Raw genomic sequence first — 12060 nt, 5'->3', positions numbered from 1 at the left:
TCTAGTTTTCTGGGAATTTAGGAGACATATTGACTGTATCTTTTCTCCTCCTCATATTTGTAACTCTTAATCACTGTAATTGGTGATAATTGCCTCTTCCCTCTTTGGCTCAAAAGTCCCTTGAACTTGTGAAGTACTTGGGCCAGTCCATCCATTCATCCAAAGTATGCTGAGTGTCTCTAAGGAACTTAGATATTAAAGAAGCATAAAATGGGGTCCTTCTCCTCAGGGAGGAAAGAGTCACAATACAGAAGAGACTTATACACGACTCTGATGATGGCAAAATATGTGTCAGAGTGCTGTGTCCTGCCATGGGCTATTGGAATTCACAGAAAGGAGGCTGGAGTGAAAGATGAGTCTGGAGCTGGGCTTTGCAGTTAGGGGTGGCCAGGGTTGGCAGCAACTTGAGAGAGCACAGCAAGACTGGGTTGCAGGAGAGTGGAGAAAGGAACACATGAGCTGGAGATTTAGGGCCTGAGCAAAGGCAGAGATGAGCCTGAGCCTAGTGTGAGAGGCAGACAATGTCTTGCCTGCTCTACCAACCCAGCAGGGGCTTCTGGTCCTGGGGGGAACGGGTCATGTCAGGAGTCAGCGTAGAAGGCTCCAAGCTTTCACCACAGCCGTCCTCCCCTCACTCAGTCACATTGTACTCTCTTGGGTTGCTGCCAGCCCTGGCCACCTTTAGCTTAGACCCATGAAAGGTGCTTGCTAGGGCTGATGGAAGTGATGACAGAGCTCCAAGGGCAGACTTTGGGCCTAATCAGGGTGGGAGGCGAGAGTGATGGGGTGCTGCAGGGATTGCGTGTAAGTGTGCCAAGGATGAGGTGGGCAGGTCTCAGCCAGCGTGGGTTCCTGATCCATCTGTGACTGCCAGCTCTATCTATCCACCTATACCTAGGACAGTGATTGGCTGTGCTTAAACAGGAAACCAGGAAAACAGAACTGAGTTCATCTGGGATAGCGTCTTCCACTTGCACATCTTCAAAAGTTACATATAAATATCAGTAAGGTAACCAACAGGCCGTGCTTTACATGCCTAGGAGAGGCACATATTTGCATCTACCTAAAAACCAACAAAACTTGGTGGTGTATGCCTCAGAGAGGTTGGAGTTAAATTCTCTGTTTAGTTCTCAGAGTTAATCTCTTATATTCTTACTATTATTAATGTGTATGCCTAAGGCGGAGGGACCAACAGGGCCAACAGGACCAAGCATGGGCCTGTGGGCCTCAGTTGGAAAACGTTATGCCATATCACATTTGGATGAACTGATGTTTATAGCACTGTTTCCCAGAGTGTGGATGAGATCAGCTGCATCAGAATCATGGGGTGTGGTAGTGTGGTTTATGACAACGTAGATTCCTGAGCCCCACCCCAGCTCTATTCTCTAATTTCTGGTGCCGAGGCACAGGAGGCCCTATTTTAACCAGCACCCTAGGTGATTTTTATGCACAGTGAAGTTTAAGAACCACTATTCATGCTCTAGAAGTAGGGGTACTTACTAATATCACAAAGCCATTAGGTCTCATCATCATTAATTTTGAATTATAGACAAGGGAATATTTAAGTTAAAGTTTTAGCAGCATTAAATAGGATGGAGTGGCTTACACTGAAAACCAGAAAACTCATCCAAAAATGACCTTGTCTAATAAATTGAATGCAACAGACTAAAGCCAAGTGACTTTGCAGAAAGATTGGCCCATTTAATTCAGGAAAGCTCAAGCTGAGTCATAACATAAACACTGATGATGATGTCTTTCATCCTAAGCCTTCCCTAGTCTCAGCCAAAATCCAAAAAAGGAGAGAAAACTGCACGAAAGATGGAGTGTCATTTGCTACCTTCCTCTCCACCCCCAGTCACCATGGCACTCCATAGAGCAGCTCTCTGTACTTCTTCCCGATATCCTTAGCCTTAGAAGAATGGGAGTGCTTAGGAGCCAGAGAGAAAGAAAGAGAATAGACAGCCTGTGAGAAGGTCAGGGAGGGAAGCATGAATAGGCAAAGAAAGCCCTCAGAGAAGTTATACAGGAGAGGAAATCCAAAGGAGGAGCCACAGATGCTGGGAAAAATGAGGGAAGACATGGGGATGAGGAGAGAAATGAAAGAAGCAACCATAAAAGAGAAAATAGAGGGATGTATAGCACAAGCTTTAGAGCCAAATAGATCCAGGGTCAATTCAAGAAAACAAGAAATCCTAAAGGTATACATACCAAGCAACAGCACTGAAAAATATGTGAAGTAAAAACTGATAGAACTGAAAGGAAAAACAGATCTTTAAGATTGAGAACAGGGCATAGATGTCCACTCTTACCACTCTTTTTCAACATAGTGGTGGAACTTCTCTCTAGTGCAATAAGGAAATACAAGGAAATAAAAGGCATACAGATTGGAAAGGAAGAAATAAACTGTCCCTATTTGCAGATGACATAATTGTCTATATGGAAAATCCCAAGGAATCTACAAAAAAAACAAAACAAAAACCTCTTAGAATTAATAATAATTTGGCAGGGTTGCAAGATACAAGATAAACATACAAAAACCAGTTTTCTACATATATATATGTATAGGCAATAAACACTTGGACACTGAAATTAAAAATCAATACTATTTATAATCACTCAAAAATTTAGATACTTATGTATAATTCAAAGATCTACATAAATGGAGAGACATACTATGTTCTTGAGTTAGAAGACTCAACATAGTAAATATGTCAGTTCTCTCCAGGTTAGTATACAGATTTAAAGATTCCATGCAATTCCTAGTAAGATTTTTTTCTTGTAAATATAGACAAGATTATTCTAAAGTTTATGCAGAAATATAAAGGAATTAGACTAGATAAAGCAATTTTGGAAAAGAAGAGTAAATTGGGAAGAGGTAGTCAATTCACTTTCGAGACATTATGTAGCTACTGTAATCAAGACAGAGGGACAGAATGGAGAAAGCAGAAATAAACTCACGTAATTGTGTTAACTGATCCTTGACAAATGTGCAAAAGCAATTCAATGGAAGAGAGACAGCTTTTTCAACAAACGGTGGTGGAGCAGTTGGACATCCATTGGCAAAAGAAAAAAGAAGAACCTCAACATGTCTCTCATTTTACACAAAATTTAACTCAAAATGGATCTTGGACTTAAATGTAAAATGTAAAACTATGACACTTTTAGGAAAAAAATTAGGAGAAAATTTCAGGATCTAGGGCTGGTGCAAAGAGTTCTTAGACTTAACATTAAAAGCAAAATCCATAAACAGAAAAACTGATAAATTGGATTTTGTCAAAATAAAAAAAAATTGTTCTGTGAAAGATCCCAGTAAGAAGATGAAAAGATAAGCTACAGAGTGGGAGAAAATATTTGTAAACCATGTATCTGAAAAAGGACTAATATTAAAGTACTCTCAAAACTCAAAAATTAAAAAACAATCCACTTAGAAAATAAGCAAAAGACATGAACAGACATGTCATGGAAGACAACACACAGGTGGCAATATTATCCCTTCAACATCATTAGCCCTTAGGAAAACGCAAATTAAAACCATAATGAGATATCACTACAGATCTGTTAGAATGGCTAAAATGAAAATAGCGACAGCACCAAATGCTGACAAGGATGCAGAAGAACTGGAAACTGGATCACTCATCACCACATTGCTGGTGGGAACGTAAAGTGGTACAGCCACTCCCGAAGACAGTTTGGCAGTTTCTTTAAAAATTAAACATGCAATTAACATATAACTCAGCAATTGCACTCCTCAGTATTTATCCTAGGAAATTTAAGACTAACCTTCACACAAAAACCTGTGCACAAATGTTTATAGCAGCTTCATTCATAACAGCTAAAAACTAGAAAGCAGATGTCCTTCAATGGATGAATGATTGAACAAACGGTGGTACCTCCATACCAGGGAAATACTACTCAGTAAGAAAAAGGAATGACCTACTGATACACACCAACAGTTGGGATGAATCTCCAGAGAAATATGAGGAGTGAAAAGAGCCAGTCCCAAAAGGTTACATACTATAGGATTCAACTCAGACAACATTCTTGAAATGAAAAATTATGGAAATGAATAGATTAGTGGTTGCCAAGGGTTAGGGAGGGGATGAGGGTGGAAGCAAGTGGGTGTGACTATAAAAGGACAACATGAGCGATCCTTGTGGCTATGGGAATGTTCTGTATCTTGACTACATCAATGCTGGCATCCAGTTTGTGATATTGTGTTATAGTTTTGCAAGATGCTGTTTTGGGGAAAACTAAGTAAAATGTACAAGGAATCTCTCTGTTTTGTTTCTTACAACTACAGGTTAGTCTACAGTTATCTTTTAAAAAAGTTTAAGAACAAAAAAATTAATATTAGTGCTTCATGATCTCTCTGGTAGCTGCTCCACTCCATTTCTCCTTCAAGGCCCCATTCAGCGAGATGGCAGGAATTAGATCTCAGTCAGGTGAGGGTTTCCCTACCTGCTTATATCTAAGTTTCAGGGATTCATGAACGTGATGCTAATCTTGTGGTGCTGTCATCATCTATGCTGGGGTCCACCCAGAATAGTCTTCAGCTATCTGCCCACCTAGGATGCTGCTGAATCCTCCTCACCTTTGGGGCTGATGGGTCCACTCCAGGTATTCTGTTAGTTCTTCTTCTCGATGGGCTGCAGGAAGCCTTGAGGCCATCTGGGTTCTATTTGCCAGATACACTCAATGGGCGTTCCTACTTCACAAACGCAGGGGTTGGAGGGACTCCGGGACTATGCTTGGGCATTGGGACACAGCCTCTTTTATTCGAAGGCCCCTCGGCCTATCAGGAATCTTCTTGTGTCCCCATCCCACCCTAGGTTCATTTGGTGCTTCAGGAAGGGCTCGGAGCCCCTTGTCAGACATCCATGGGTATCAAGTACCCTTTGCTTCCTTTGCGATTCTCCTCTAACCAAATTCAATGTTATCCACCCTGAGGGCAGAGAAGGGTGTGTGACAGTGGATATATTCTTCCAAATCTTATGTCTTAGGTCTGATCCTCACAGTTTCTCTCCTTGGTTCTCAGCATTGTGCTGAATCGCCCTTTTCCTGAGGGGATAAGCATAGAATCCCTTTGCTGCAGCTTAAATTGGTCACAGAGTAACAGGAAGTATGGAGGAAAACCCTCCTGTCAGTACATCAAAATATTATCCCATGATATTTTCTACCATCTTTCTACTCTTGGCCCACTCACTCTCCAACTTGTCTTTCCCTTCAGCTTGTGGCCCAGGTCCTGGAACACAAAGATATAGGCTTTGTGATGGTGGATGCCAAGAAAGAAGCCAAGCTTGCCAAGAAACTGGGTAAGTGTGATTTTTTGAGAAATATCAGGAAGAAACAAGCATGTCTTGCAAAAATAGTGCAGTTTAATTTCTTCTTGCATAACTGGATTATTTTTAAATGAACGTAAAATGGTCCTGCATATCTTAGTCTTGGGTTGGGGAAGAGTTTCATAAAAGTAAATATTGGCCTGAATTGAATGGTTTCACATCAATCATCTAATATGTCTTTGTATCAATTCAATGAAGAGGCTTTCTTCCTGCAGAAACTGACACTAAAGCTTCAAACCTCAGTTTTCAGCTCCCAGGTTCTCGTTCTCACCGCCATGATCACATCATGTCTCTGAGGGAGATCAAATCTCTGCTTCCATCACCTGTTATTTCCTTACCTCGTGGCTGAAACAGCCAACAAAAGATAGCATTAATAGTAGTGACCCTGGGGTGCCAGTGGTTTCTGAATTTAAGGCTAAACCCCAGCTGGACATTATCACCAAGGACGAGAGGGAGGATTTAGATGAGCTATGGTTAAGTGACTACACAGTGCAAGCTGCAGTCTCTCGTGTCAATATGTCATGCTTAAGTGCCGGGGCACTTTAAGATTCTCACTCCTCTAATTCCAAGGAGAGAGAATATAGGTAACTCCTCTGGTTTTTGAATACACACATACATGTGCTGCCCGTTTTGCTTTTTCTGCATGGCCAGTGAAGAATGGCTATTAAAACAAATAGCAGGAGGTTATAAAACAGGACCTTTGAGGAAAGGTTAATTGGATTTGGGGTAGTAAGCACAGGAAAAGAAAAAAAAAAAGACTGGCGGAGGCTCAGTAAATACCTTCAGGTACATGAAATTTCATTATCTTGGAGAATTACAGACAACTGTTTTCTATTTTATTTTCAAGAAGACTAGCCCATTTTTTTTAAGACAAATTTTAGGACAGTATTTAGGTTGGATACAAGGAAGAACTCATGACTATAAAATGATAATAAATTATTAAAAATATCTGGGGTATCTCTTTCCCTGGACACAAATTAAGGAATTTTTCCCCCCTTGAGCAGGGGAGCAAAGTGTGTTGAACTCTTTCCCTAGCCCAAAGCAATTTAATGAGTTCTTTCTCCTTCTCCAGGACCTCTTGATTCTCTAGACTTCTCCTTTCCCATTGTTTTAATGAGAAGTTGAATTTGGGAGAATTTCTAGTAAATTTAGTTAGAGGAAAAGATTAGGGTTCCAGTCATCTAAAAATTTATGAGGGACAAGTTGGGCAAGCGCCTGTAAGAATGGACTGATGGATATTCTCCCAGAGGAAGATGTGCTGGGGTTTGAAATGTCTAAATGAACCTTTCTCCAAGCTCAGCCTGGAGGACCTGGAGCAGTTCTTTCTGACTATTTTATCCTGGGAGTTCACAGGACAGTTGTATATGGTGGACCTGCTCCTTCGTTTTCATCCTCTTTTCCATTTGCCTGAGTTTGGTCTCCATCAGACTGTGCCTGAACTGGTGCAACAGCCCCCTGACTGGTTTTACTCAGAGCAAAATCCAACTGGCCGGTGTTCCCCATAGTACTCTCTGTGATCAGTCATTCCCGCTTCAAGGATCCCTAGTACACTACTCCTTTAGATTTACAAATGGTGCTCTGTTATGTGCCTGGAGCTCTTCAGATGTGCCCTGGGACACAGCAGGCAGTGGGCCAGACTTTCTTTCCCTAGAGGCTCTGCAGACGAGTTCCTTTGGAGAAAGCATTCTGCAGCTAATAGAGAGTTTGAAAACAATTAATCTAAGGAATTAAGGACGCCATCCAGTTGGACTCAACGCCAGCCTCAGCTATTTAGTATTCCTGGGGGTAATACAGTTTTCCAGTGAACATTTGTTAAGTGCACAGCATTATGCCAAGAGTGATAGAGAGTAGAAAAGAAGATGCAGAACCTGCCCTTGCAGCATTCTTGGCTAACCGGGAAAAGTAGATGCGCAGAATTCAGCTATAACAGAAAAGCAAGCTGTTTGTTCTGGCCACAAACATTTATGGGGTGCCTGATGTGTCCAGGCTCTATGCAAGGCACTGGGATACCAAGATGACAGTGGTCCTACCTGTAGAGAGCTTACTGTTAGAGTGAGTACATGTAAATGGAGCTGAGAGAAGATCAATAATAGTAAGGGAGATTGGGGTGGTCTTCTTGGGAAAAATGAGTCCTTAACCTGGGCAGGATTTGGTGGGGGGGCTAGTGGAGGTTGCTCCAAATTTGGGGCATGAGGAGAACATCTGTGTAGAGAATCATGCTCTGTGATCCTTTCATATCAGCACGTGGGCAAGAAGCAAAGGGAGTGCACAAGCCTTAAGAAAGCCGCTCTTAAAGGAGTGCAGGGCTACCCAGGGGAGAAGGTGAAGCATACGATTTAGCACACTAGGTTGTGGAGGGACTTGAATGACAGGCTAGGAAGTCAACTGGGCAGTGGGCGTGGAAATGTTCTGAGAAGGTAAGTGGGGTCAGCAGTATTTGGAAAATTAAAGCAGTGGTGGAGTGGAGAATAGATTTTTCTTTCAAGTTAAAGTCCAGGTAGAATTGTTGGTTCTTGACTATTTCAATTCGCATCTCTACTTTAGAAGCCCTTCAGAAGTGTGGTTTCTCAGGAATTGATTCTAAAGCTAATGCTGGTTCCACTGATCCTGACCCCACTGTCACCCAGAGACCCTGAGCCAGACCTCGGCCAACAAGATGGCTCTTCTTACATCGGGATGACCTGACTCTGTTTCTTCCAGGTTTTGATGAAGAAGGAAGCCTGTATATTCTCAAGGGTGACCGCACAATTGAGTTTGATGGCGAGTTTGCAGCTGATGTCTTGGTGGAGTTCCTCTTGGATGTAAGCATTTATGCACAGTGGCCCTGCACGGAGCTGTTTGGGTTCAAACATAGCAGAAAGTAAAACCCCAAAGTAAGAACAGATAAGCTGGATAAATGGACTGGATCTAAGACAGATTTCTCAGGCTTCACGAAAAACTAAGGAGTGCCTGAATCTCAGCACTATTTACTTCTACTGGGAAGCTGGCCCCTAAGTCACCTTAGAAACTGTTTTATTAGTGACCAGAGGGTCACAAATCAGGACTATGTAGGAGTAACATGTTAATTCTCTTAGCAGCTATACACCAACATCCCCAGAGGTCCCCCCGGCTCTGTTCCAGGGCTTCTGAAGAGGAGCTGGGGAGTGTGGGAAAGAGAGGTGGATAACCACCTGAAGATTGAGTAGGAAGAGGACTAACAATCAGCTGAGTTACCCTCAGGGCAAAATAAAGAGAAGCAGGGCTGGTGAGCCCCCCAATAACATATTCCTTCTCAGCCATGGAGGTACAACACCCTCAGATTTATGTGCTCAGGCCAATAGAGGAACTAATGCTATAAACATATTTTATCCAGAGACAAACTTACACTTTCAATAACAGCTGTGAAGTGAAATGCTTTTGAACACAGATTCCTGAAGAGATAAGGAACGTCCACACTGATGGTTCCTCATCTATCAGCTAGTCCACGGTGGCCTATTGCCTCTTCTTCACAGTCTCAAAAGCCCAGAGAGAGTCAGAAGTGAGTTGAAGGCCACCTACAAAAAAAAATGCCCATAGATTCTGCTTATCCCTCTCATTGATCCATACCTGCAAGCCCTAAAAAAATTGAGGGGGGCAACAGAACAACTCCAGGCCAACAAGGCACTGCCCCAGCTCTGTTGGCTAAGTGGAGACTTTCAGATGCACACAACAGAAACCAGACTCGACTGCCTTAAACAATGAGCAATGTGATTGACCCACATGAATGGAAGACCAGAGTGAGGGCAGATTTAGATGTGATCAAATCAGGGCTCTAGCTCCCTTTTCTCCGTAAATCACAGAAAATGCTCTTTTCAGTTTGTTGGCTTTGTCCTCAACTTGACTGTTCTCAAGTTGGTTACAAGATAGCCAGCATCAGAAGCTGATACATCACATTTCCTCCAATGAGGGGGAAAAAATCTGACCTCCCATTGCTCTCTTAAAAGGAAAGCAGAACTTTCCCAAAGCCTTTAGCCAAACTACCCTGAAGAGTCATTGGTCAGCATTGGGTCATCTGCCATTCCTGAATCAATAACTGGCAAGGGAAATAGAATTGCCCCCATGCCAACGTGAGTTAAGGTCAGTTCCTCAAAAGGCACTGCTGCTGTGCTCATTGGGAAGAGTGGGATGGATGCTGAGGCCCCAAGCACAAAGTCCACAACTTCCCTCGGAAGCACTCTACACACGTGCCTGATTTCCCCACTGGGGAAGAAACCGTTCTCTTATGTGAACATATTTTGTGTGTGTGTGTGTGGCATTTCAGCTAATTGAAGATCCTGTGGAGATCATCAACAGCAAACTGGAAGTCCAAGCCTTTGAACGCATTGAGGACCAGATCAAACTCATTGGCTTTTTCAAGAGTCAGGACTCAGAATGTAAGTGGTGTGTCAACTCCAGCCTGTCAGCCTAAAGGTTCTTTTCCCAACAGTGTATGTTAGATTATCCATAAAGAGGATGGGCCATCGGCATGTCCTGTGCTGGTTAGAATAGAGGGAGAATCTTCCTTGCACCCTGTGTAAGGGGACGCATGTGCAGAAATCATGCAAAGTAGGCAGAGGAGCTGAAAGAACATTGAGGCTGGGCCATGTTCTCTGGCATGGAAGGGGGGTTGAGTGTTTTAAAGAAGAAAGAAGAGCTCTTCCTCCACTTTTTCCACCTGCCCATCTGCCAATGGGATTCTTCCCTAATATGAGGCAAATAGTGGGCTTTCTGCCTGATGTTGGCAGCTCCCATGGTCATCAGTTGGAGAGTTTCTCAGTCACCTGGACAGCATTAGAGGAAAACTGGGGTAGGGATGGGCTTAGCAGCTGCAGCACAATGTGGAAAATTGCTGGTCAACTCCTGCTGACCGCTAAAGCTGCCTGCAGCAGCATGGCCACACCCTTGGGTATACTCCCTTTGAAAGCTGTGTGGCCAGGGTTTGGGTGGGCGCAGGAACACATCATAGCATCACCACAACCCATACGGGGTGAGAGGGTGGTGAGTGGGAGTCAGGAAGAGAAGGGATCACATTTGAGCACATTTTTTAAACTGCTTTGGCAGCACGGACCCAAGGAACTAAGGTTTTTCTGGTGTCAGCCTCGGAGGGAGGGAAAGTGTTGGGGGAGTGGGCGTAACTATGAGAGTGAATCTGGTTGCATTAGCACATGGGGGAGGGGCAAATAAGGGCTGATTATGACCATTTCTGGAAACTCAAAAATATTTTGAAAGTACTTGCAAAGCTGTTTCTTTACCCAATCTGCCAACTGGCATCCTTAGTCATCTCATCAACAACCCACCAATTTTCTCTCTCCCAACTTAACTGTCTTCTCATTTTCTGCATGAAAGCCTCTATTCACCCTCCTTAAGAGTGTGTTGGGGGAAGGAGGCTGGCCAGGGAGTTTTGCCCCCATTCTTCTTTAGGTGACTTTATTTCAGTTTTCACATTTCTACATAGATGCTGACCACTCTGCAGTGATTCTCCTGCCCCTTTCTACGTTCTCCTCTTTATTTTATTTCCTTCTATTTCTCTTTATCTGTTTCTGTCTCCCCCTGCCCCTCTTCCCAATGTTCCCATTCCTTTCCATCTTTCTGTTTCTCTCTCCTCCATGGGCAGATCATAGTGGAAATGTGCTAATTTCACTTCTGAGTGGAAATTTCACTTCTGAGTACCTCCATTAAGCTCAGGATAGCAGATAAGGAGGGAGGCAAGGCAAGACTGGGACAAGAGCACGTCTTCCAGTTCCTATCTTCCCCTCCCCTAAACTAGTAACAGTAACAATTCCATTTAATTAACACAAACCATACGCCAGGGCCTATGCAGGAGCTTTATGTAGATGCCTTAATTTCATTCTCACAACTAGCCTGTAAGGTAGTTACCATTATTATCAGTACCCAATATCACACAGCTAGTAAATAAGTGGTAAAGCCAAGATTTAAATCCCAGGAATCTGGCGTTAGAGCTCATACACTTACCACCGGGCTGTACTTTCAAGACTTCACAAACTTGGTCAGGTCATGCCCCACACAAAATGTGGTGATGCTTGTACAGCACATAGGGGTAAACTGGAAGACGTTCGGACTAAGGGGGAAAATATTTTTTTACTTTCTTTATATAATATAATAACAATATACAAAATAATAGAAAAGATATCAAACATTGCATTGTAAAAATAAAATCTTTTTAGATTTTGAATGAGAATCTTGTGCTTCCTTCTAAGAATATAGCTTTTGATAATTAGGTTTTATGCTTGAAGTAGCAACAGGCAATTCCTGATCAAGGTTTTAAATGATCTCTCTAAATTCTCGATAGTCACCATTGACAAGAGAGTTTCCTGCACATGTGGATGGTGGCAAATGACACAACAGCATTCACTGCTTTTTCTTTGGTTGATGAACAATCTTTTCTTACCATTGACCAGAATTTAGATAATCCAATCGCTAAATCGTCCTTCGAGGATATAAGCGTTCTTTCAATCTAACAGCTATTACTTTCCTTTTCAATGACAAATGTAGTGCTAAAATTTCTTATGATTATTTGAATAGATTTCAGATCCAGTTGAACTTTTTTGTATCATGTATTTCAAAATAATGATAAAGCATTTCCTTAGGAATACACAGTATTGCTCTACTGGTCTTATGAATTTTTCTTAAAATTTAAATAATAAAATTACTAGTGAGCCATTTCAACCTCCTTTTTAAGTTTGAATTTTTGCTTTTAAATTGA

The 12060-nt window shown here is 42.4% G+C and overlaps 1 protein-coding gene across 1 annotated transcript in view; it reads left to right on the top strand.

Annotated features, from left to right (window-relative positions):
* Positions 1–12060, top strand: part of CASQ2 (calsequestrin 2) — a 63505-nt gene that overhangs the window by 17691 nt on the left and 33754 nt on the right. Inside the window, exons 2-4 of the mRNA XM_014848251.3 lie at positions 5228–5312; positions 8040–8140; positions 9619–9730. Of these exons, the coding sequence (XP_014703737.1) occupies positions 5228–5312; positions 8040–8140; positions 9619–9730 (298 nt within the window). The remainder of the gene's footprint in view (positions 1–5227; positions 5313–8039; positions 8141–9618; positions 9731–12060) is intronic.

Source organism: Equus asinus, chromosome 16, assembly GCF_041296235.1.
Source record: "Equus asinus isolate D_3611 breed Donkey chromosome 16, EquAss-T2T_v2, whole genome shotgun sequence".
Classification (NCBI taxonomy): domain Eukaryota; kingdom Metazoa; phylum Chordata; class Mammalia; order Perissodactyla; family Equidae; genus Equus; species Equus asinus.
The sequence above is the reverse complement of the archived record's forward strand: the minus strand, read 5'-3'. Positions and strand labels throughout refer to the sequence as shown.